The 22,338-nt window shown below is 37.6% G+C and overlaps 1 protein-coding gene across 4 annotated transcripts in view; it reads right to left on the bottom strand.

The window, feature by feature from the left end:
- The window catches only part of LMBR1 (limb development membrane protein 1), a 157,509-nt gene that overhangs the window by 24,355 nt on the left and 110,816 nt on the right, over nt 1–22,338 (bottom strand). For 3 of the 4 annotated variants that reach the window (XM_032303985.1, XM_032303987.1, XM_032303988.1), the window contains 6 exons: nt 13,329–13,409; nt 8,020–8,096; nt 7,312–7,389; nt 5,037–5,110; nt 4,717–4,807; nt 3,380–3,446 (listed from right to left, as the gene is read on the bottom strand). In XM_032303985.1, coding sequence (XP_032159876.1) covers nt 3,380–3,446; nt 4,717–4,807; nt 5,037–5,110; nt 7,312–7,389; nt 8,020–8,096; nt 13,329–13,409 — 468 coding nt within the window. Of the gene's footprint in view, nt 1–392; nt 2,297–3,379; nt 3,447–4,716; nt 4,808–5,036; nt 5,111–7,311; nt 7,390–8,019; nt 8,097–13,328; nt 13,410–22,338 lie in introns of those variants that run through there. The other variant, XM_032303986.1, reaches the window with a different exon arrangement.

Genomic DNA, 22,338 nt, shown 5'->3' with positions numbered 1-22,338 from the left:
ACATCAAAGTCATAGTTAGGAATATTTTGCACTTGTCATTTCTAAGCATCATTCACTTTTATTTTACACTGAGAACTGGAGAGAAGCAGCCCAGGGTAAAGATTAATAGTATATTTATGAAACCCTGAATCACGCCCTCCCCAGGACGAAGCAGTCTTTAAACAGGTCCCTTCATTCAGGAACGGAGGAGTAATCCACCTCACCTCCTGCAAGATGAAGGGCTAAATGGGACCCGGACGAGAAATACAGGAAAACACTAAAGAATAAATTCAAAGGGATTCAAAGGAGTAAGTGTTCTTGTCTTAAAAATCCTAAGTATATTTTCTTTTAAAAATCTGCATTTGGGCCTTGTACAGCTTACAAGTTACAGAAAGAACTTCCGTTTAACAGAATAACTATAAAGATAATTTTATAAAAGAAATTAGTAACATCATTGCAAAGTCTGTTGGTTACATTTGAGAGAAATCTTCCCTGTTAAAGGAGACTGCACACGGGTGGGATGCCTGAAGGGGAATGCAAAACGAAGTCCATCTCGCAGTAGTTTCTTAATTAGCCATAAATGGAGCATATCAGTAATCCTCCAAAATCTGTTCTTACAGAATTCATTGCTGCTTTTAAAATATTTTACTGCAGAAAAGTGTGGGCATGTACAGGGAGCTCTTTAGGCTTGGTGCTGTTCTATTTTCACCATGTTCACCAGTCACTTCCTCTAGTCAGCATCAAAGCAAACAGTGAACTGTTCACTGCACATCAACTCTTCCAAAATGTTGGATTATTCAGAACTATAAAGTCTAAACAGGCAGCAAAGCTCATATGCACTGACATGGCATTATTTTTAAAGGGCTTTAAAGAGTTTGAGTAAGAAATGCTAAGCTTAGATTCTTTGTGTTTCCTATAGACAATAAAACCATCATTTATATTAATTACATTTAGCTTAAAATACATGGTCAAAATCGTCCTCACAATTTAATTCTTCCTTGTCAAGTGATATGCTTATGAAATCTACTCTGTGTCAATTTTTCAGTTAGTACAAATTCTTCCATAATCAAATATAAGAAACTGATCAAAGGAAATCTTGAATGAATGTGTCCTATCACGCCAGGCACTGAAGTCTAAAGCTAGAGTTTCATGACACCTCCGCTGCACCGACGACACCAGCTAGCAAATTAAAATACACAAACTAAAAACCCAAAAACCAAAAAACTCATGTAACACTTTCATTTTTGAAGCAAAAATATCATCAAATTCTTTTACACAGGATTTAATGTATTTTCTATTTACAATTAAAGTAAAAACTATCACTGATCAACTGCTGAAACAAGAGAAGAGCTGCTCATGTGCAGGTAATGTTGGATTTTCCCTGCTATTTCAATTCTCGTTTCACTGTCAGAGATGGGTGCTGCCGGCGGAGTTCCCGGGGCAGATGAGAGCACCTCAGAGTCAGGCTTTCCTTCGGAGAGGCAATGAGAAAGAGTAAAAACGTTCATAGCTTGGAATGTGGTTGTGAAACACATCCTCTATGCTAGGCTTATGAGCTTTTCAGCTGGTAAATCAAAACCCTGTTATACACCAGGATAACATTCATGACAATTCTCCACATTTTATCTTCTTAAAAATCAAAGGCTCGGTCCTAAAGGGTTAATAGAGGAATTACAAAGTAACTCTCTAGTTTGCATTTCCCATAATACTAAAATAAAGCTGCTTCTTTTAGTCCAGAAATTTGCTTTTTTAATACTGTGAAAAGCCTCCATGAATCTGTTTAACGTATTTATTTCTTTTCATCTATTCAGTGCCACTGGGCATAACCTGTAATGCAGTGCGTGTTGATATTTTGCAAAGCGCCACATGACTCACTGTACCCTAATGCGCTCCATTAATCCTGTTTGGACAGCTGGGTCCAGGCGTTTGTTAGCTGCATTCTAATTGTCCCATCTTTCTTTTTCTTCTTTTTAGTTATCTCTATGGCAAACTACTCAGGAATTTAATTTGTTGATCTTCAAAAAGCAAATTTTGCCATCAATTTGTTTTCTTTGTATTAAAAGTATACCTACCATGCAATTTTCTTCCATAAATTCAGTATATATCACTATTAACAATTAATCTAAAGTAGCAGATCACAGTAAGTAAGTTTTTGAAATGACTAAACGGTGGGGTGGCTGTAATATCATAGGAATTACCGTTGGACTGTGACAATACAAACGATATCACTTAGTTACAAATGAAGTTACTGTCGTGCATACTTTTGGCATTTTCAAGATTAGCACCCCATAAGCAGATGTCAAAACAATAACAAGTCCTGTAAAGCAAACACAAAAGAGGTGAGACCACGGAGTAAATAAGCTGTGTATTCGTCTACGGAACAGCGGTCCCTTCCCATTGAATACTTAGATTTCACTTCTTGCTAAAACATGAAATTCTCAGTAAGGGTTGCACAGATAACCATAAAGCCTCTATTTCCCTCTCGCATCCTGCCTCCCTGCCGCCCAGGAGTCTTGAATCAACAAGGGAGGCAATAGAAGAGGTAAACAAAAGCAACTCAAAGCGGCTAGTAATTTTGCTTATGAGCAAGTTGGCGAGGTTGAATGATGGGATTCTTCTAATCATTTGTGAACACTCTTAAGTGGAAACCTAAGTCCAGAAAACCAAATAGAACTGCCTGACGGAAACTTTTGTCTGAAATAATATTTAGCCAAGAAGCGAGATCATAGACCGCAACATGCTTTAGAAAAGAGAAGGCCGAGTGAAGATTTGTTCAACTATTTTAACGACAACGTAGAAATGTATTACTTTTAAAAGATCCTTCCTATAAAAAATTAAGAAAACTATATAAATGACAGGCAAGAAAAAAATTAAAAAACTAAAGGACGCCCTTGAAATCAGCTCATGCTCTCAAAGATCTCCCTGTTTTCAAGTCTATTTCATGGACACGAAGCAGCTTAAAGTAAGTTTTACACATTTTCCATTTTTTAAACCACATATTAAAAGTTTTTAAAAAACATTTCATATAAGACAAATTAGTTTAACACTTTCTAGACGTTAAACAATTGTGTTTTTTTTTTTTAAATATCACAGTTTTCTCACTGGAGAACTCAAAAAGCTTAACTACTCAGTAGAAAAAACTGCCCACTGTTTGAAGAAGGAACATTTTTAAGTATTTAAAAAAATAAATGGTCTTTATTTGATAAAAGTACTAGTTTTGGTATGGTTCTTATATAAACTAAGTACAGAAGTAAACATAAAATAGTGTGAAAGGAAATGTTATATTTCAAAGGATGGTCTTTTTGAAAAAGTGCAGAAACTACAAGTTAAGGCAGAAGTTTAAGAAAGATACAATTAACAAGGTATGGACTTCAAATGGACATTTCTCCCGGAAACCTACCCAGTGTTCTTGACATCACAGGCAGTGCAGAGCTCAAGACCAAGATGGACACACAATTCCCAATGATCTATGTGGGGATCACAAAGAATATTGGGCAGTCAGACAGCAGAATCACGCATGCAGTCAATCCACTGACATTCTGGGAACTCACTGCACATCCTACTCACCTTGCACTGTTGCACTGTACTCTGCTAACTTCTTAATGATACCACTCAATATAGAACTTAAAGAGAATAAGAAATGTTTTCTACAAATATTTAAAGTTACATCTGTAAAGTTCTAAAAGACAGGTACAGTACTTGGCATGACTATCAAGTTATAGGACACTGAAATCACGTCTCAGACAACGCATCTTACACTACTGGTTGCAGTTGCCAATTTTAAAAAGGTTTGCCTGTCAAGTAAAATAGAATGAATACATTTAATACTTCTGACTATATTTTTAAAGCCAGCCTACTGCTCAAGATATATAATATCTACTTCTAACACATTCAACTATTATAAATTTTAATATCAAAATGTTAGAAATCTAAAACCCCTAAATTCTAATAATTCATTCCCAATGTGTCCGACGCTTATTCTTTTCTATTAAATAAAAGGAGCTGAAATACTGATTAATGCTGATGATCACTGACACTAGACGCTAAGTATCTCAACAAGTCAGAGCATTCTATAGATACGTAAATAAAGTACATAAAATAACTTTTCCTTTTTAAGATAGGCTGAAAATATGTGATCTATAATAAAAAGAAAAGAATCCAGCAGCTCTTACTAGTTATTCTTCATGGTCAGGCTGTGGGAATATTTTTAAAAGATGTAGTCACTATATAAGGTAACAGTCTTTGTCATTCCAAAGCCAATGACACATTGTAGGAAGTCAAATTAGCCTCAGACTACAAAATGTTTCTGAATAGAACTCTTCCGTCTTGCTTTAATTATTCAAATTTGAAATACTTTGTCTCTACTACTTGTAGCAACTAAGTTCTTCAGATTTCAAACAAGCTCCCTGAAGTACAGTTTGCACAATCAAAGTTACTCATTAGCAATACGTTTTCTTTAGCGGAGAAAGAGCCCTTTCAGTAGCCTTCTGTAGCTGGTTAACAAGCTCTGCAGTTCTATGCATTTCCAAGTGAATGGATGCCATCCAAATTAAACAGAGCAGCACATCCTTTTCCCACTCATTCAGCATTTTCAAAATCTTTCAGTTTGTGTTTATGCAATTTACAAACAAATACCTATCTCGGCAAATGAACCATTCAGGGCGATTACAAAAATAAAACAGTTCATTTGCCTTGGAATGCAAAAGGGAGGCACCGCCACCTAAGACTTTGCCTTACCTTTGTCATAGTTGTGTCATCCTTCTTGGGAATAAAATTTCCAAAAAATCGCAGGCTATAGAAACCGACAACAGAGGATACCATAAGATAGCTGTGAGAATCAAGGAAAAAACTCTCCAAAGAATGCAAGTTTCCTTAAGTTCTCAGTAGTCTCCAGAAACTCTTGAGGTCCAAAGGAAAAACAAAACAAAAAGCCACTTGGCGTGCTTGAGGAAGACTGACTTGTTTTTCCCTTCTAGGCAAGTGTCTTAGTAAATTACCACTGTCCCAGAAACTAAACAGAAAATTTGTTAAACAATGTTTAGTTAAAGAAAGGATACAAAATCAAAATGATTTCAAGTGCAGCTCCCACAAAACCAAAAGCAGAAAGAGAAGCATTTCCTATTCCAGGACCCTGAGGGGGGAAAAAACCACTTTTCAGAATTCAATGACACTAAACGTTTGCTTTCCCTAAAACTATTTCTTAAATACAGGAATTAGGATTGTTTAATACCCTAAAATAGCATCTAGATTTTCTAAGAATAAAACATGACACTAGACTGCATTCATCAACTAATGCAACCATGTGTTAATAATTTCAACAAGTTCAAAACATCTCTGATTTATCTAAAATATAATTTATTCATAAAAATGATATTATGCTTATTGTTAAGAGCCCTGAATATTATTGGAAGAAATTTTTTTAAAACAGTACCACAGGAATCGAAGATATAGTTATTTAAATAAACCCTATGACAACATATAAAAACTATACAATTAAAATCTATCAAAGTAGGCTAAGCATAGAAAGACTGAATGTGCATATCCTATTTCTACAGTTGAAAATTTTGTTTCCCCAAATCTTCCTTGGGAATTTGGACATTTTTAAAAGATATAACTTAGTTAACACAGATTTTTTAAATGTAACACTACACAGTTTTCCAAAACATTACACCTATTGTGGAAACCTATCTTTATCTAGAACTTAAAAAAACAAGCATAAAAATTAGTATTTATTAATGAGACCAAACAGGCAAAAAAATAATTTATTAAAGTAGGAAGAATATTTTCACAGCTTACCAATTAAAGGCAGTATTCAAATATGAACTACTGTTCTACTATCAGCTCTAATTGTAGCAAACAAAAATACCAGGAAAATTAGAATGTATAGCCAGGTTAATAAAAAAATAAACCAATAAGTAATATCATGCATATCATATACACATTCTAATTTTGGCCTAAAGAAGTTAAGAATACTCATGGAAATTTCATATATATATACAAATCAAAGACCTATCAACTTTTTGTTAATCTTTTGACAAAGAAACAAATAATGCTAATGGCTTACTGGCTGGGTGAAAAACATTTTGGATATATTCCCTGTGTCAAGAGAAGTCCTCCAGGCAGGACTAGGATGATCTGATTTATTTACAGAATCATGCATGGGTCCTACAAGGTAGAACTCCCTCTCTATGATACACTAAGGGGATGGTACAAAAACGTACCATGGCGGCATGGGACTTACGCAGCGTGCAATGTATAACAGAGGGTCACAAAGTGAACAGAAGCCAACACAGTAGATAACTTCCTGCTCTATCAAAGAATTTGGGTCTAAACAAAAGATAAAGACCAGGTTGCGGATGAAGTACCCTTCAGTGTTGTTTGCTTGTGGAATGAGGCACCTGGAAAGCTTGGTGGCAGGCGAGACAGTGGGCAGTAACAGAAGGCATAAGGTCCAGCAAAAGGGAGGAGGAGGGCAGGATCTAACTGGAGAAAATGCCTGAAATTGAAAGAGGAGGGCATCTCCATCGTGGACTGAAGGGAAGAAATTTAGGTTGATGTTGGCTTGTTCCTAGGAGAGGAAAGGGATACATCCTCTGGTTCAGACAGAGAAGTGGCACTACAAGTCTGGAAGAGTTTTGAAGTCCTTTCTATGGAGAATAAGAAAGCTACTGACTTAGAAAAATATATGAAAACATTAGAATGTAAATGCTACTTTAAGTAATAAAAAAAAGTTTACAGAGTCCTAGAAGTATGCTAAATATGCATCTTTAGTGATAACTACCTTCTATATGGAGAATATATTTAAACAGGCTAAAAGATAGAATTTAATAGAATCATCAACTTTTAAACAAGAGAGAAAACAAAGTTAATTCATGAAAAGATATATAGCTGACTCTCCTCTAGTAACTAAACATTTGACTCAGTTTCATAAAATGTGTGACTCTCTTGAAACCTAAGTGCCTACCAGCCACATATCAGGATCTTCAGCAAACACTATGACTCTATCCAATAAACTCCTTCCACATCACTATTTCACAGAGTATAAATTTTCATAAAGAATTCCAAGTATGAACTACAGCAAAATAAAAGCAAACTGTGATACAAAGTCTAAAAGGAAAATGATATCCGATAAAAGGGCTAGACAACTGAAAGTAAGAAATTAGAAACAAGTCATAGGTCACGAACACTGTTTACGAAGGCTCTTTACATAAAGAAATTCATACAACCTGAAACACAGGTACAGAAAGGTGATGTTTTAAATTACTTATTTGAAACACTCAGGGTATATATACAGAACACTTTTGCAAAAGAAAGACATTTAAAGCAGTTTACCCTTGTTCCCTTTGGCATGGCTGTTTCATCAACCAACAGGCAAAGAATATTACAAGCCACCAAGAGGACCGAGATGGACTACAACATAAAAAATGATCATCAGTTCTGAATTTCACAGATATTTTGTGAGTACACATGTATTAAAATCTAAGTTATAGACCAAATATATGCTTCAGAACAGAGAAGACCAAAATTCTACACACAAACTGGAAGTAATCAAACTATCTGCAAAAACTCCAGTATACACTCCAAAAGCTTCTGCAAATTATTACAATTTCAAAGCTTGTGACTAAAGCTAATAATATAGATTCAGTTACTGAATGATTCCACCAACTGGAAACCCACAACTCCACAGATTTAAAAAATAGTTAATAGTTATCAGAACTAATTAAGAATATAATTTTCACATCCCATCAGAGTCTGAAGCAAGATATCTGCAATACCTCATCTCTTAATTCTAAATGGCACAAAAGAATAAATGTCCTGTTTCCATGAGGAAATAGTTAATCTTGAGGACTTAAAAAAAATGCCATTAATTTCCATTTTTGCTTTACTGAGTTTTTCCAAATACAAGTATGGATGGATTTTAACCCTGTTGACAGAAAGCCAGTTTACTTGAAACCATTTAGCTGAGGGAGTTACCATATTCAAATACCAAAGTAAATAAAAAATAATTTGCTTTATTTAACTAGGCAAATAAATTCTTACTGTCTCAATTAGAAGGAGAATCATAACAGCAGGATACACCAAATTTCTTTCCCATGCTGAAGCTTTTTTTCGCCTCTCTATTAGGAAAAAAAAACAAAATACAACAAAGAATTCTCTTCAGAACCACGTTTTCATTCCTTACTGTTATAATTAGTATGTATTATTTTTATATAATTTTTTTCACAAACATAAATTATTTTTTATTTTCCTCCATAAACTATAAAAATCAGAGTTTTAAAATCATTTTGCTACACTGAGTAGTTCCATCCCATAATGCTTACATTTTAGCTCATTTCCTCCATAAACTATAAAAATCAGAGTTTTAAAATCATTTTGCTACACTGAGTAGTTCCATCCCATAATGCTTACATTTTAGCTCTGTAAAGACATTTCCAGTTCCTAACAAAATGTACTGTTAATACACAGCTTGCTATGAAAATATAGAAATGTTTGTATTTGATGTAGATTTACATGTTGATATCGATTTGAGTGAATAAAGTAACATGAGTAAAAATCCCCTCTAATCCAAAGATAAAAACCTCCAGTTTCCTAAAGGTGGAAGCAAACTTCTGGCTACAGTGATCTACGTGATATCGCACCAACCCTCATGCTATGAACAACTGGCAAAAACGAACTTAACTAAGAAAAAAGTCTGCATGAAGGAGTCACAGAATTACCACAACAAAGCTGTGAGGTCAATCCTCGGAGACACGGATTGATGTGAGCCCTCACATTTGCACTCTCTTTCCCTCAACAGTTCTCCAACGTATAAAGACATGGCCTCATGAAGCTGAGAAATACAGCAAATATCAGGGAGGAAAAGAAAATGATGCTAAAGCAATGCTTTCAGCAAACTCAACAGCATCAGGAAAACAAAAATTGGTGAGTGGGGCTACCGAGGAAGCCAAAATTTGAGAGGCTATAATCACAGAGAAAAGGAAAGGAGAAAGAAGGAAGCCTGACATTCAGCCTCCTGCCCTTCAAGGCACCAGTGGCCAGCAGGCTGAGAGAGTGACAGGAAGGTACAGCAAAGAGAAGGAGCAAAGCTTCTGTCAGGCTCACGTTTCTTGAGATAAAAACTAACGTTCAGGGCTCATGAATAAGCTGGTATCACAGCCAACAACAAAACACCCAAGCTCTCACTTAGGAATGCTATACACTAGGAGCAAGGCCAAACTGCAAATCGACCGGCCCTCGTAAAGACCAAAACCCACTCTGGAACAATCACCAGCCCAAACAGGTGAAAGGATCTGTCCCTACTCTAACTAACTGCCTAGCACAAGGAAAAGTAAACCCTCTCAAGAAGAAAACATTATCCAGAGTTTTTATTTTGTATAAGAAATACCTGACAATCAAACGTTTCCTGGAGACAAGACAAAGAAAACAGATAATAGAAACAGACTTTCAGTTTATCCAGATATTTGAATTTACCAGAAAGAAGCTTTAAAATAACTGATTAATATGTTCAATAAGATAAGTGACAAAATGGCAAATGTCATAATTTGAATCAAGGAAAATAACTGAATGAAAATTCTAGAACCGAAAAATACTGTAACTAAAATTAAGACTTCAGGAGATAATTTAGCAACAGTTATGACACAGCTGAAAAGACTGTGAAATGGAAGACACATCAATAGAAAAAATTACGGATCAAAGAATGTGGTAAAGGAGGGGAAACTCAGAAAATAATACAGGAGTGAAAAGGTCTAGCGCATATGCAGCTAGGGTTGAAGGAACTTAAAGAAAAGGAACAGCAGAAGCAGTATTTGATGAGACAATGGCCAACAAGTCCCCAAATAGATAAAAGACATTAGGCTACATGCTGACGAAGTAGCACAGATCTCAGAAGAATAAACACAAAGAAAACTAAACCTGAGCATATCAGGCGAGAACTACTAAACAAAGACAAAAAGAAAATCTTAGAGCTTTCAAAAGGGCAACAATACAACTTTTTTAACCAGAAACCAGAAGACACTAACAAGACATCTTTTCAATGTTGAAAACTACCAAATAAGAATTCTAAATTCTGTTAAAAATGTCCTACCGATGAGAAGGCAAGTAAAAATGTTTTCAGGAAACAAAAACTGAGAGAATTCATTGCCAACAAACTAGCACTAATGAAATGCTAACAGATGTTCTTCAGGCAGAAGCTAAATGAACACTGAAAACACAAATCAGGGACATATAAATTAAAACACCAGTGAAAACGACTTCACAACCACTAAATTGGTAAAAATGTAGAGTCCAACACTGTCAACTGTTGACAAAGATGTGGAGCAACATGTCTTACTCATGCTTAAAACAAATGCAAAATAATACCACTATCTGGGAAAGCGATTCGGCATTATTTTTTTTAAAAAGTTGTATGTCCACATACTCAATGAGCCTATAATTCCACTTCCAGATACATATCCTAAAAAAAACATATGTACCAGAGATATGGAGAACAATGTTTATACCAATATTATTCATAACAAAAGATAAACACATCAAATATCCATCAACAGTAGAATGAATAAAGTAATTTTAGGCAATATGATGTTGTTTACAAAAATGAAAATGAGAGCAACCTATAGAATGGGAGAAGGTATTTACAAATGATATCCACTAAAGAGTTAATATCCAAAATACACAAGAATTTACACAACCCAGCACCAAATTAAAAAATGAAAAGAGGACTTGAATAGACATTTTTCCAAAGAAGACATCCAGATGTCCAATAAACACAGGAAAAGACGCTCAACATCATTCGTCATCAAGAAAATGCAAATAAAGCCACAGTAAGATATCACCTTATACCTGTCAGAATAACTAAAATCAAACAGCACAAGAAATAACAAGTGTTGGCAAAGACGTAGAGAAAAAGGAACCTTCATGCACTGTCGGTGGGAATACAACCCGGGGAAGCCACCGTAGAAAACACTACGGAGGTTCCTCAAAAAATTAAACCTAGAATTACCAAACAATCCAGTACTTCCAATACTGGGTACCCAAAGAAAACAAACAAACAAGAAAAACAATTTTTATTGTTTTTTGCAGCCAAGGCAGGGAAACAACCCAAGTGTTCATCCATAGATGAATGGATAAAGACATGATACGTACACATTTCCACATATACACACAGGAATATTACTCAGCCACAAAAAAAAGAATGAAATCTTGCCATGTGCAACAACATGGATAGAGCCAGAGTGTACATACTAAGTAAGGTATGTTCGTCAGAGAAAGTCAAATACCATCTAATTTCACTCAGATGTGGAATTTAAAAAACAAAACAAAGTAAAAAAGAAAGAAAGACCAAAAAAACAGACGCTTAAATACGGAGAACAAACTGGAGACTGGCAGAGGGGAAGTGGGTGGAAGATGGGTTAAATATCACGATGAGCACTGAGTAATACACAGAATTACTGAATCACTATACTGTATACCTGAAACTAACATAACAGCACATGGTAATGACACTTCAATGAAAAAAGAAAAATGAAAATGAATAAATTTTCAACAACAAAACAATTTCTGAAGACAGAGTAATCATAGGGACCAATTTTCTATCCAGGCTAAAGCAATCAGGAAACAAAAAACACATGCATATGAAACAGTTTCGACCCTGGATATGCGGTCACAGAAAGACAATGATCTCTGAGAGGTGGGAAGCAAACAAGGCAAGCCATGGGTTTGCCCCTGCTTACTGTCTCTCGACAGTTTACTGGCCACAGTAGAGGGCACAGGAACCCAAGCAAAGCCTTACTTATTTGTTGAGCTGAAGACTTAAAACAGGAGTGTGGAGAAACCTAGTTAGCTGGACTGTACAGAGCAAAGTACCACCGAAAAAAGTCCCCAGACTGCCCCAGATCTTCAGAGAGTTATCTTGAGTCTTCAGTTGGGTAAAGATCAGCTCAGGTACATGAACAAACAACCCTCAGCTGAAGAAAGAACCTCCCAACAAGGTTAGATGGAGCAGAAGTAACCAACTATTATAAAGGGCCAAGAATAGGGCCTGTTCCCCCAAGACGGGAACGAGACCTCATCGATCAGGAGCACAGCTGCCTTAGTGTGGAATGACTGACCCTAGAGGAAATGCTGCTCTAGCCGTGCCTGACAAGCCTTCAGAGCAAAACCCAAGAATATCAAACTACTTCCAAGTAACTTAACTGCATCCCAGAATAAAGTTCCACACTTATGGGAATACAAAAATATCAGCAACCAGCAATAAGATTCTCAGTGTCCACTATCCAATCAAAAATTGCCATGCATAAAACCACAAAAATACAACCAATGATGAGAAGAAAAGCCAATCAATCAAAATCTGTCAAGAACACAGAAGTTAGAATTAGCAGATAAAACACTGTAAGTGCTACTATATAATGTATTCCATATTTTTTTAAAAGTGGAGGACACAGACTAAGTTCTAAACAGAACTTCTACATATAAAAACTACAGTATTTGAGAATGCCTGGGTTCAGTCGGTTGAGCATCTAATTCTATCTCAGCTAAAGTCTTGATCTCAGGATCGTGTGCTCAGGCCCTGCACTGGGCTCCACACTGGGCATGAAGCCTATTTAAAAACAATTTTTAAAAAATGCAAGATTTGAGAAGAATACAATAGATAGGATTAAATGCAGATTAGATTCTCAACAGAAAAGAGTAGTGAACATGAACATATAGTAATAGGAACTATCCAAAATGAAACACACAGAAAAAAAATCTGAAAAATAAAGGAAAATCCATGAGTTTGGGGGGCAACTTCATGGGGAGGGGGGGAGCAGTGTACATGCAGCTGGAGTCCCTGAAATGGGGGCACAGAGAAGAAAAGAAAAAAACATTTGGAAAAACAGTGGCCAAAAATGCTCCATATTAGATGAAAACTATAAGTTCCCAGATCCAAGAGCCTCAATGAACCCAATGAATCAGAAGCATAAAGGAAACTACTCTAAAGCACACGTTTATCAAACTGTTCAAAGTCAATGACAAAGAGGACATCTTAAAAGCAGAGAGAGGAAAAAGATTCAAAAGATGAGGATGACAGAAGATTATTTGTCAGAAATAATGCAAGTGAAGAGACAACAGACGGACATCTCTGAACATCGGCATCGGAAAAGTCATTTACGCATGTATGAGACACCGACAAACAGGGAATTCACCTTCTCCCCAAACTAAGAAACAGTCTGTATCAATAGCTTTGCACAGATTGGAAGCGTATAACATACACTAAAGATTTCATCATTTTTTTTGAATATTTCAGACTACAGGAAAGTCTTTGGAAAGAATCCAAGACCAGTACATGAGTCAAGAACAAAAATGTACAATACCTAATTTTGTCTTAAGAGTCTTCACATTCTCAAGTTCTCGTTCCAACTCCATTATATTGTATTCCACTGATGAAGACAGTCCTGTCAAAAGCAAATGTATTTTAGAAGCATAACAACAGAACCTTAACAGCATAGAATGGGTAGCCCTCAAATTAAAATATAAGATAACACACTACAAACCCTGATCACAAAGAATAAAAACAAATGCTGTTGTGATCCACTGGAAAATATATCTACTTCTTCATCACTTAAGACTTCAAGTTCTGGGGGCACCTGGGTGGCTCAGTGGGTTAAAGCCTCTGCCTTCGGCTCAGGTCACGATCCCAGGGTCCTGGGATCGAGCCCCGCATCGGGCTCTCTGCTCAGCAGGGGGCCTGCTTCCTCCTCTCTCTCTGCCTGCCTCTCTGTCTACTTGTGATGTCTGTCAAATAAATAAATAAAACTTTAAAAAAAAAAAAGACTTCAAGTTCTTACTGATTAAATATTACCTGTTTCCTAGAAAATGCCTGACTTTGATAAATTTTTACTTGATCCATTGTTAATTTTTCAATAATGACAAAAGTATCATATGTCTATAGAAAGTGGAAGAAATTCATGATCTCGTTCTCTAACCCACCTACCTAAAGTGACAACTGGTAACAGTCTGGTTGATGCTTCCACACCTTTCTTCATGATCATGTAACTATTCATACATATGTACATATCATACACATGGTTTCTATTATATATCTTATAGGAATGGATTAAAGCAGACATGCTATTTTACCACTTGCTTTCCTAATCAATGATACATCCATGTTTATAGATAGTGGCAACACCTTTAACAAATGAATAACATTCTATAGTATGGATGCATTTCAATTTTATTTAGTTATTCCACTTATGACTAGTCAGGTTTTCCTCTGTTTTTTGCAAGTACACAAAATGTTGAGCAAAAATGTCTGTATGCATATCCAGTATATTCTAATTCTATTTTTTCTACAGGACAGATTCCCAAAATTTCAATTGCTGAGTCAAAGGATATAAGCATTTACAGGTTAAGAGATATTTAAAGGTTACTTCCTTCCAAATACTGTAATTTACTGTAATGGTTTAAATACTGTAATCATTTTTAAAAATAAGGACACCTGGGTGGCTCAGTAAGTTAAGCATTAGACTCGATACCGGCTCAGGTCATGATTTCAGGATCATGAGATCAAGCCCCACAATAAGCTCTGCATTGGGCATGGAGCCTGATTAAGATTCTCTCTCCCCCTCTCCCTCTGCCCTTACTTCCAGGCTCACACATGTGCACACACACACACACACACACTTTCTCCCTCTCTCTCTCTCTCAAATATATGGGGAAAAAAAGAAATTATTATAATAATTTACATTTCCATTTACAACTTTTGAAAGTACCTATTTTCTTCCTGTATTTACCCTAGCACTGGATGTTGTAATTCTTGAGTTTTGGCCAGTATGATGGATAAAAAATATTTTCTTATTGATACTTTAACATGCATTTCCCTAAATGTGGTTGAGCATCTTTTCAGATGTTTATTTATCACCATCTGTGGGACTTTCCTCCTGGGCTACACAGACTCCCCAGATAAGACTCTTCTGATCTCCTTGGAATATCAAGCTGTCCAAGTGAAGGGAGATGGGAGCCTGTGAGCACTCACCCCATCCTCTACTTCACACTGTGTCCAGGCCACAGCCTCTGTTTCACTCTCTGGAGAACAACCCTCCCTCTTCTCTTGGCAGGAAAGAGGCAGTGCCTGGTACCTTGGATGGAGGGAAAAACGTGGAGATCAAATCGCTTCATCAACAGGATCTTCAAGTAACCTCCTTACTTGAAACTCACTCCACTTTCATATCTGCTGGTGCCCCCTCTTGAGACTCTGGGGGATCCCAGGATACAAATCAAGCACAGATGGCTTAGGATTTAGCTTCCTTGGGTCTGGGTAAACTGGTTACTTCGAAGATTCTCTCGGGTCTGCTAAATTCCAAAATTTTATTGGGATTTTCTCAAGTTCTCATTCTCTGAACCCAGAGTTCTCCCATGTGAAATGAGACGTATTTATTAGAATGTTTTCCACTGAACCAAAAACCTCAATTCAAAGAAGCTTTAAAAAAAATAATAATTTCATGAAATTAGGAGTTTAAACACAGAGTGGGCTTCAAAGTAGGTTTTCCCCCCACAGCTCAACAGTGACATCCAGGGACTGAGTGCCGCCATCTATAAGTTGGCTTTTTATGAAGACTGGTGGCTCTTTCTCCTTTCATGTAATTTCATAATATCTGTTTATTTTGCTCATTATTTCTTCTTTTCCCAGCTAGTAGAACTTCTATTTATTCTTTTTCCCCATGTTAATTTGGTCCTTTGGTGGTTACTTTCTCACTGTTAACACACACAGACTTGTACTTTTTTTTCAATACAATATAGTTATAATCCCATAGCGATGCTTTACTGAGTAACTCCTGCACCAAGGTGAAGCTTTCATACTTTTATCTGTTCTTTCATTGCTTCCCACCCACTCCTCCTAAATCCTGGATTTTGCTCAGATTTATTTTAAAATATTTACTATACTAGGGTGCCTGGTGGCTCAGTCGGTTAAGTGTCCGACTCTTGATTTTGGCTCAGGTCATGATCTAGGATCATGAGCTCAAACCCTGAGACAGGCTCCATGCTGGGCATAAAGCCTGCTTTAGACTCTCCCTTTCAGGGACGCCTGGGTGGCTCAGTTGTTTAAGCAGCTGCCTTCAGCTCAGGTCATGATCCCAGCATCCTGGGATCACGTCCCACATCAGGCTCCTTGCTTGGCAGGGAGCCTGCTTCTCCCTCTGCCTCTGCTGCCTCTCTGTCTGCCTGTGCTCGCTCTCTCTCTCTCTCTCTCTGATAAGTAAATAAATAAAATCTTAAAAAAAAAAAAAAGGAAATAAAGAAAGAAAGAAAAATCATTTTAAAAGACTCTCCATTTCCCTCTACCCCTCGCCTGGTCCCTCTAATTAATTAATTAATTAATTTTTTGGTATGCGATTATTATTAAATTTTTCTTTCAGTATAAAAGTTGCCACATCCTTAATGTCTAGAATAGTATCTACACAAACCAGATACTCAACATACAGATATGAAATGAAGGAATAAACAAATGTCTTTTTTGGTCCTAATATACATATGACATATTTATAAATATATGAGTTTTTCAATGGAATCTTCCCCCCAACACTTAAAACTAATAATTATTCAATAATCCTTAGCAGGTTACAAATGGGAAGTTTGATGTTGATTTCTCACTCCTTTATAAGTGATTTTTCTATAAGAAAGCTTGTAAGGTGTTTTATTATCACTATTCTTGGAATTTAACAATGTTACACAATAAATCTAGATCTTTTAAATGTCCTGTTTAATAACCTTGTCTAGGACTCTGATCTTTTAACCTGACATTTTCTTCTATTATCTATTTACTTGATTTTCTCATACTTGTTCTTCCTCCTTCTAGATGCTTACTACTTAGATTAAGAAGCTTAGCTCTACAGTCTGTGTGTCATTTCACTGGTTTCCCTCGCTTTGTACTTTTGGTTTGTGACATGCAACAGGTCTCCCACTAGATTCTACCAGATAATTAATTCAATGTTCAGAAAGACTACCCTCACTCCCTATGGCTGCTGTAACGAAGTACGTTAACTTAGTGGCTTAAACACTACAATTTTATTATCTCACATTCTAGAGATCAGAAGTCTGAAATCTGGGTGTCAGCAGGACGGTGTTCCTTCTGGAGACTCCAGGAGAGATCTGTTCCCTTGTCTTTTCCAGCTTCTAGAGGCACCTGCACTCCTTGGCTCATGGTCCCTTCTTCAGGTCACACTACATTTACTTCCACTGTCACATCTTCTTGAACCCTCACTTATAACAATGCCATGAGGACACTGGGTCCAGCAGATCATCTGGGATCATCTTGAGCTCTTCACCTAATTGCCTTACAAAGTCCCTCTGGCTATGTAGGGAATATGTTTACAGGATCGGGGTGGTTAGGACTTGGCGACTTCTGCAGGGTCACTATACTGCCTATCATAAGGACTACTTCATCTTTTGTCTACTGAATTTTTGATTTTTTTTCATATTCTAGGTGGCCTTTTTTTGTTGTTGTTCTACATTATATCTCCTTAAAAGCCCATACTACTTTTAGGGACTAAGTACAAATTCTTATTTGTCTCTACATTAACTTTCAATTTCAGTGGGACTCATTGTTGTAGATACTCATCTTAACCTTCTTCACTCGGTCTTAAGTGAGTGATCATTTTTCTTTATGCACTGCTACTGTTCCCTTCACACTGAATCAAGACAGACAGTCCTTCACACAATGACAAACAATTTTGAGGGCCCAGCAATTTCCATTTTGGGGGCCTAGGGATAAACTGGCCAGAAACAACAATGCAGGAAGAAGTGTCAGTGCTCGGGGGTTTCTCTCTGCCCAGTTCTCCTTTCTCAAAGGGAGAAAGAAAACAGAGGATTCAGGCCCAATGTACAAGATGGCACAGATGCTAATGCACTAGGGGGATTCAGAGGCTCTTTTTCTAAGCCCTCTTAGAGAATCACAAAACTCTACTCTTACACTGCATTTCTAGGAGAGGTAAGTACTATATGCTCTCTGAATCTCCTTCCTCACTTGTGTCCATCACTGAAGAGAGAGAAATTCAATGCCTTCTTTGGAGGGCCTGAGGTCTTGAATGCACTAAACTGTTCTATAGTATTTCCAGAGCTTCTGAGTTTAATCATTTTACTAGTCAATATATAATTGACATTTATAGGAGAACAGGGTTAAAGACAGAGATATTCAGGAAGTGCAGCCCAAGACTACTAAACTTTGACTATGAATGTAATTTATAGAGTTTCTGGTAACCAAAGCCAAAGGGAGACAATTAAATCATAGAATCAATGAATGTCTCCATATAAGAACAAGACTTACAGTAAGATAGCATAGTATTCTAAGGTTTGCAAGTGTCTTTGAATCAAAGCTTAGACTTAAACACAGTCCTTCAGATACCTTTTGCTTTTTAGCCCATTTCTTCATAAATTATATGGTGTGTATCTATAGTTAATGCTCTTTTAACTTCTCTATCTGATTAATTACAAATACAATTCCAAATTACACTTCATTCCCTATATTTATAAAGAAGCATTATTCCGGGGGTGGGGGAGAAAAAGATGGTGGAGGAGTAGGGGATCCCATTTCAACTGAATCTAGCTGGATATCTACCAGACCACTCTGAACAACCATGAAATCAGCCCGCAATGTAGGAAGATATATCTGGATCCATACAAACAGAATATCTCCGGCGGTTTGTTCCAAGGTATGAAGGTATGAAGCGGGAGCCATGACTCTGCCGGCAATATTGGAAAATAAATGCGAGGGGGAGGGGAGGGAGCCTCTGGGATCCTGTGCCTCCTGCACTGGGGACTGGGCACAGACTCACAGACTGGTAGCAGAAGGGCAAGGACTTTAGGGCAGCCCCCCTGACTGAAACCTTTAGCTGCACGGGCACAGGTGTGAACTGGGGGCAGCTGGCAGTTTTAGAAGCACAAAGGGCAGACAGACATGCCTGGATGTGGAAGCGAGAGCTGCGAGTGTTGCTGTGGGGCGCACAACCCAGGTCGCTGCAGTTTTTAGCAGCACAGACAAAAATGGTGACAGTGTGGCCTGGACAGCTCACTGGAGAACAGAATGGAATCTCTCTGTTCTGAGACAGAAGTTTAGATACAGTCACTTCAGCCATGACTCTTGGAAGAGATGTGGGAAGCCACCAGGGAAAGCGGCCAGAGAACAAAAGCCTCCAAAAACACTTTCCACTGAGCCCATCCCACCTCCACAGGGAGCAGGGCAACTCTGCCCAAACATGGGGGTTGTCTGAGTAGCAGTGCAGCAGGCCTCTCCCCAAGAAGACAGGCTAGAAGAACAAGAGACCGACAGCCCTATGGTCCCTATAAAACACGTGCATCTTGCTTGAGTTGTGATCAATAATTTAGACTCTGTACATTCCCTCAACCACCCCTCAACAAAATGACTAAGTGGAGGAACCTCCAACACAGGGAAAATTCAGAGACTGTGGCCTCTGCCACAGAACTAATGGATACGGATATAAACAAGACGTCGGAAACAGACTTCAGGTTAACAGTTATGCAGACAGTAGCTAGGATGGAGAGAACCATTAATGATAGCACAGATTCTCTAAGGGCAGAAATAACAGCTGATCTGGCAGAACTTAAAAATGCTATCAATGCGATCCAATCTAATCTAGATACTCTAACAGCTAGGGTAAATGAGGCAGAAGAACGAATCAGTGATTTAGAAGACAAACTGATAGAAAAAAAGAAACAGGAAGAGACCTGAAACAAACAGCTTAAAATCCATAAAAACAGAATTAAAGAAATAAATGATGCCATGAAACGTTCCAATGTCAGAATCATTGGGATCCTTGAGGGGCTGGAGAGAGAGGACCAGAAGATATATTTGAGCAAAACGTAGCTGAGAACTTCCCTAATCTGGGAAATGAAACAAGCATCATGTCCTAGAGGCAGAGAGGACCCCTCCCAAGATCAAGGAGAACAGACCAATGCCCTGGTATGTTATAGTAAAACTCACAAATCTTAGAAGCAAGAAAACCATCTTAAGGGCAGTTGAGGGAAGAGATTACTTATGTACAGAGGGAGGAACATCAGAATCTCGTCAGACCTGTCCACAGAGACCTGGCAAGGGCTGACAAGACATATTCAGGGTACTAAATGAAAAGAACATGCACCCAAGAATACTTTATCTGGCAAGGCTATTATTTAGAATGGATGGAGAGATAAAGAGGTTCCAGGGCCAGCAGAAACTAAAAGAATATGTGACCACTATGCCCACCCTGTACCTTTCTTCTATAAAAGAAGAAAGACCTGAAGAAACTTACAGAGACAATCTATAGAAACAAAGACCTCACAGGAAACATGATGACAATAAAATCATATCTTTCAATAATCACTCTCAATGTGAACAGCCTAAATGTTCCCATAAAATGGAACGGGGTTGCGGACTGGATAAAAAGACAGTACCCATCCATATGCTGTCCACAAGAGACTCATTCTGTACCTAAAGCCTAAAGATACATCCAGACTGAAAGCAAAGGGATGGAGAAACATCTTTCAGGCCAACAGACAAAAGAAAGCTGGGTAATAATTCTCATATCAGACAAATTAGATTTTAAGCTAAAGAATGTAGTCAGAGATACAGAAGGACACTGTATCATTCTTTTTTTTTTTAAGATTTTATTTATTTATTTGACAGACAGAGACCACAAGTAGGCAGAGAGGCAGGCAGAGAGAGAAGGAGGGGGAAGCAGATTCCCTGCCGAGCAGAGAGCCTGATGCCGGACTCGATCCCAGGACCCTGAGATCATGGCCTGAGCTGAAGGCAGAGGCTTTAACCCACTGAGCCACCCAGGTGCCCCACACTGTATCATTCTTAAAGATCTAACAATTGTAAATATCTATGCCCCCAATGTGGGAGTAGCCAAACACATAAGCCACCTGTTAACCAAAATAAAGACACATATCGATAAGAATACATTAATTGTAGGAGACCTCAACACTCTACTCTCAGCAACAGACAGATCATCTAAGCAGAAAATCCGCAAAGAAACAAGAGTTTTGAATGACACATTGGATCAGATAGACCTCATAGATATATACAGAACATTCCACCCTAAAACAACAGAATACTCATTCTTCTTGAGCGCACATGGAACTTTCTCCAGAATAGACCACATACTGGGTCAGAAATCAGGTCTCAACCACTATCGAAAGAAGGATATTATTCCCTACATATTCTCAGACCAAAATGCTTTGAAACTGGAACTCAATCACAAGAAAAAGTTTGGAAGAAATTCAAACACTTGGAAGCTAAAAACCACCCTGCTCAAGAATGTTTGAGTCAACCAGGAAATCAAAGAACTTAAACAATTCATGGAAGCCAGTGAGGATGAAGACACACTGATCCAGAAGCTGGGGTGGGATATGGCAAAGGCAGTCCTGAGAGGGAAATACACAGCCATCCAAGCCTCACTCAAAAAAATAGAAAAATCCCGAATATATAAACTATCTTTACACCTTAAACAACTGGAGAATCAACAACAAATTAAGCCTAACCCACACGTGAGAAAGGAAATAATTAAGACTAGAGCAGAGACCAATGAAATAGAAACCAGAAATACAGCAGAACACATCAACAAAGCTAGAAGCTGCTTCCTTGAAAGAATCAGTGAGATCAATAAACCACTGGCCAGACTTACCCAAGAGATAAGAAAAAGGACCCAAATTAATAAAACCATGAACGAAAGGGGAGAGATCATGACTAACACCAAGGAAATGCATCAGAAATTATTATCAACAGCTATATGCCAGTAAGTTAAGCAACCTGGAAGAAATGAATGCATTCCTATAAACCTATAAACTACCAAGACTGAAACAAGAAGAAACCGACGACTTGAGTAGACCAATAACCAGTAATGAGATTGAAGCAGTGATCAAAAACCTCCCAAGAAATAAGAATCCAGGACCTGATGGGCTCCCTTGGAAATTCTACCAAACATTCAAAGATGAAATAATATCTATTTCCTGAAGCTGTTTCAAAAAATAGAGACAGAAGGAAAACTTCCAGACTCTTCAAAGAGGCCAGCATTACCTTGATCCCAAAGCCAGGCAAAGACCCCATCAAAAAGGAGAATTTTGGACCAATATCCCTGCTGAATATGGATGCCAAAATTCTCAACAAGATTCTAGCTCAGAGGATTCAAATGTACATTAAAAGGATTATCTACAACAAGGTGCGATTTATCCCTCGGATGCAAAAGTGGTTCAACATTCGCAAATCAATCAATGTGATAGAAAACATGAATAAAAGGAGAGGGGGGAACCACACGGTCCTCTCAATTGATGCAGAAAAGGCATTTGATAAAATACAGTATCCTTTCCTGATTAAAACTCTTCAGG

The sequence above is a fragment of the Mustela erminea genome, chromosome 11 (assembly GCF_009829155.1).
Source record: "Mustela erminea isolate mMusErm1 chromosome 11, mMusErm1.Pri, whole genome shotgun sequence".
NCBI classification, from domain to species: Eukaryota; Metazoa; Chordata; class Mammalia; order Carnivora; family Mustelidae; genus Mustela; species Mustela erminea.
Note: the sequence above shows the minus strand (reverse complement) of the source record. Positions and strands in the feature narration are given on the sequence as shown.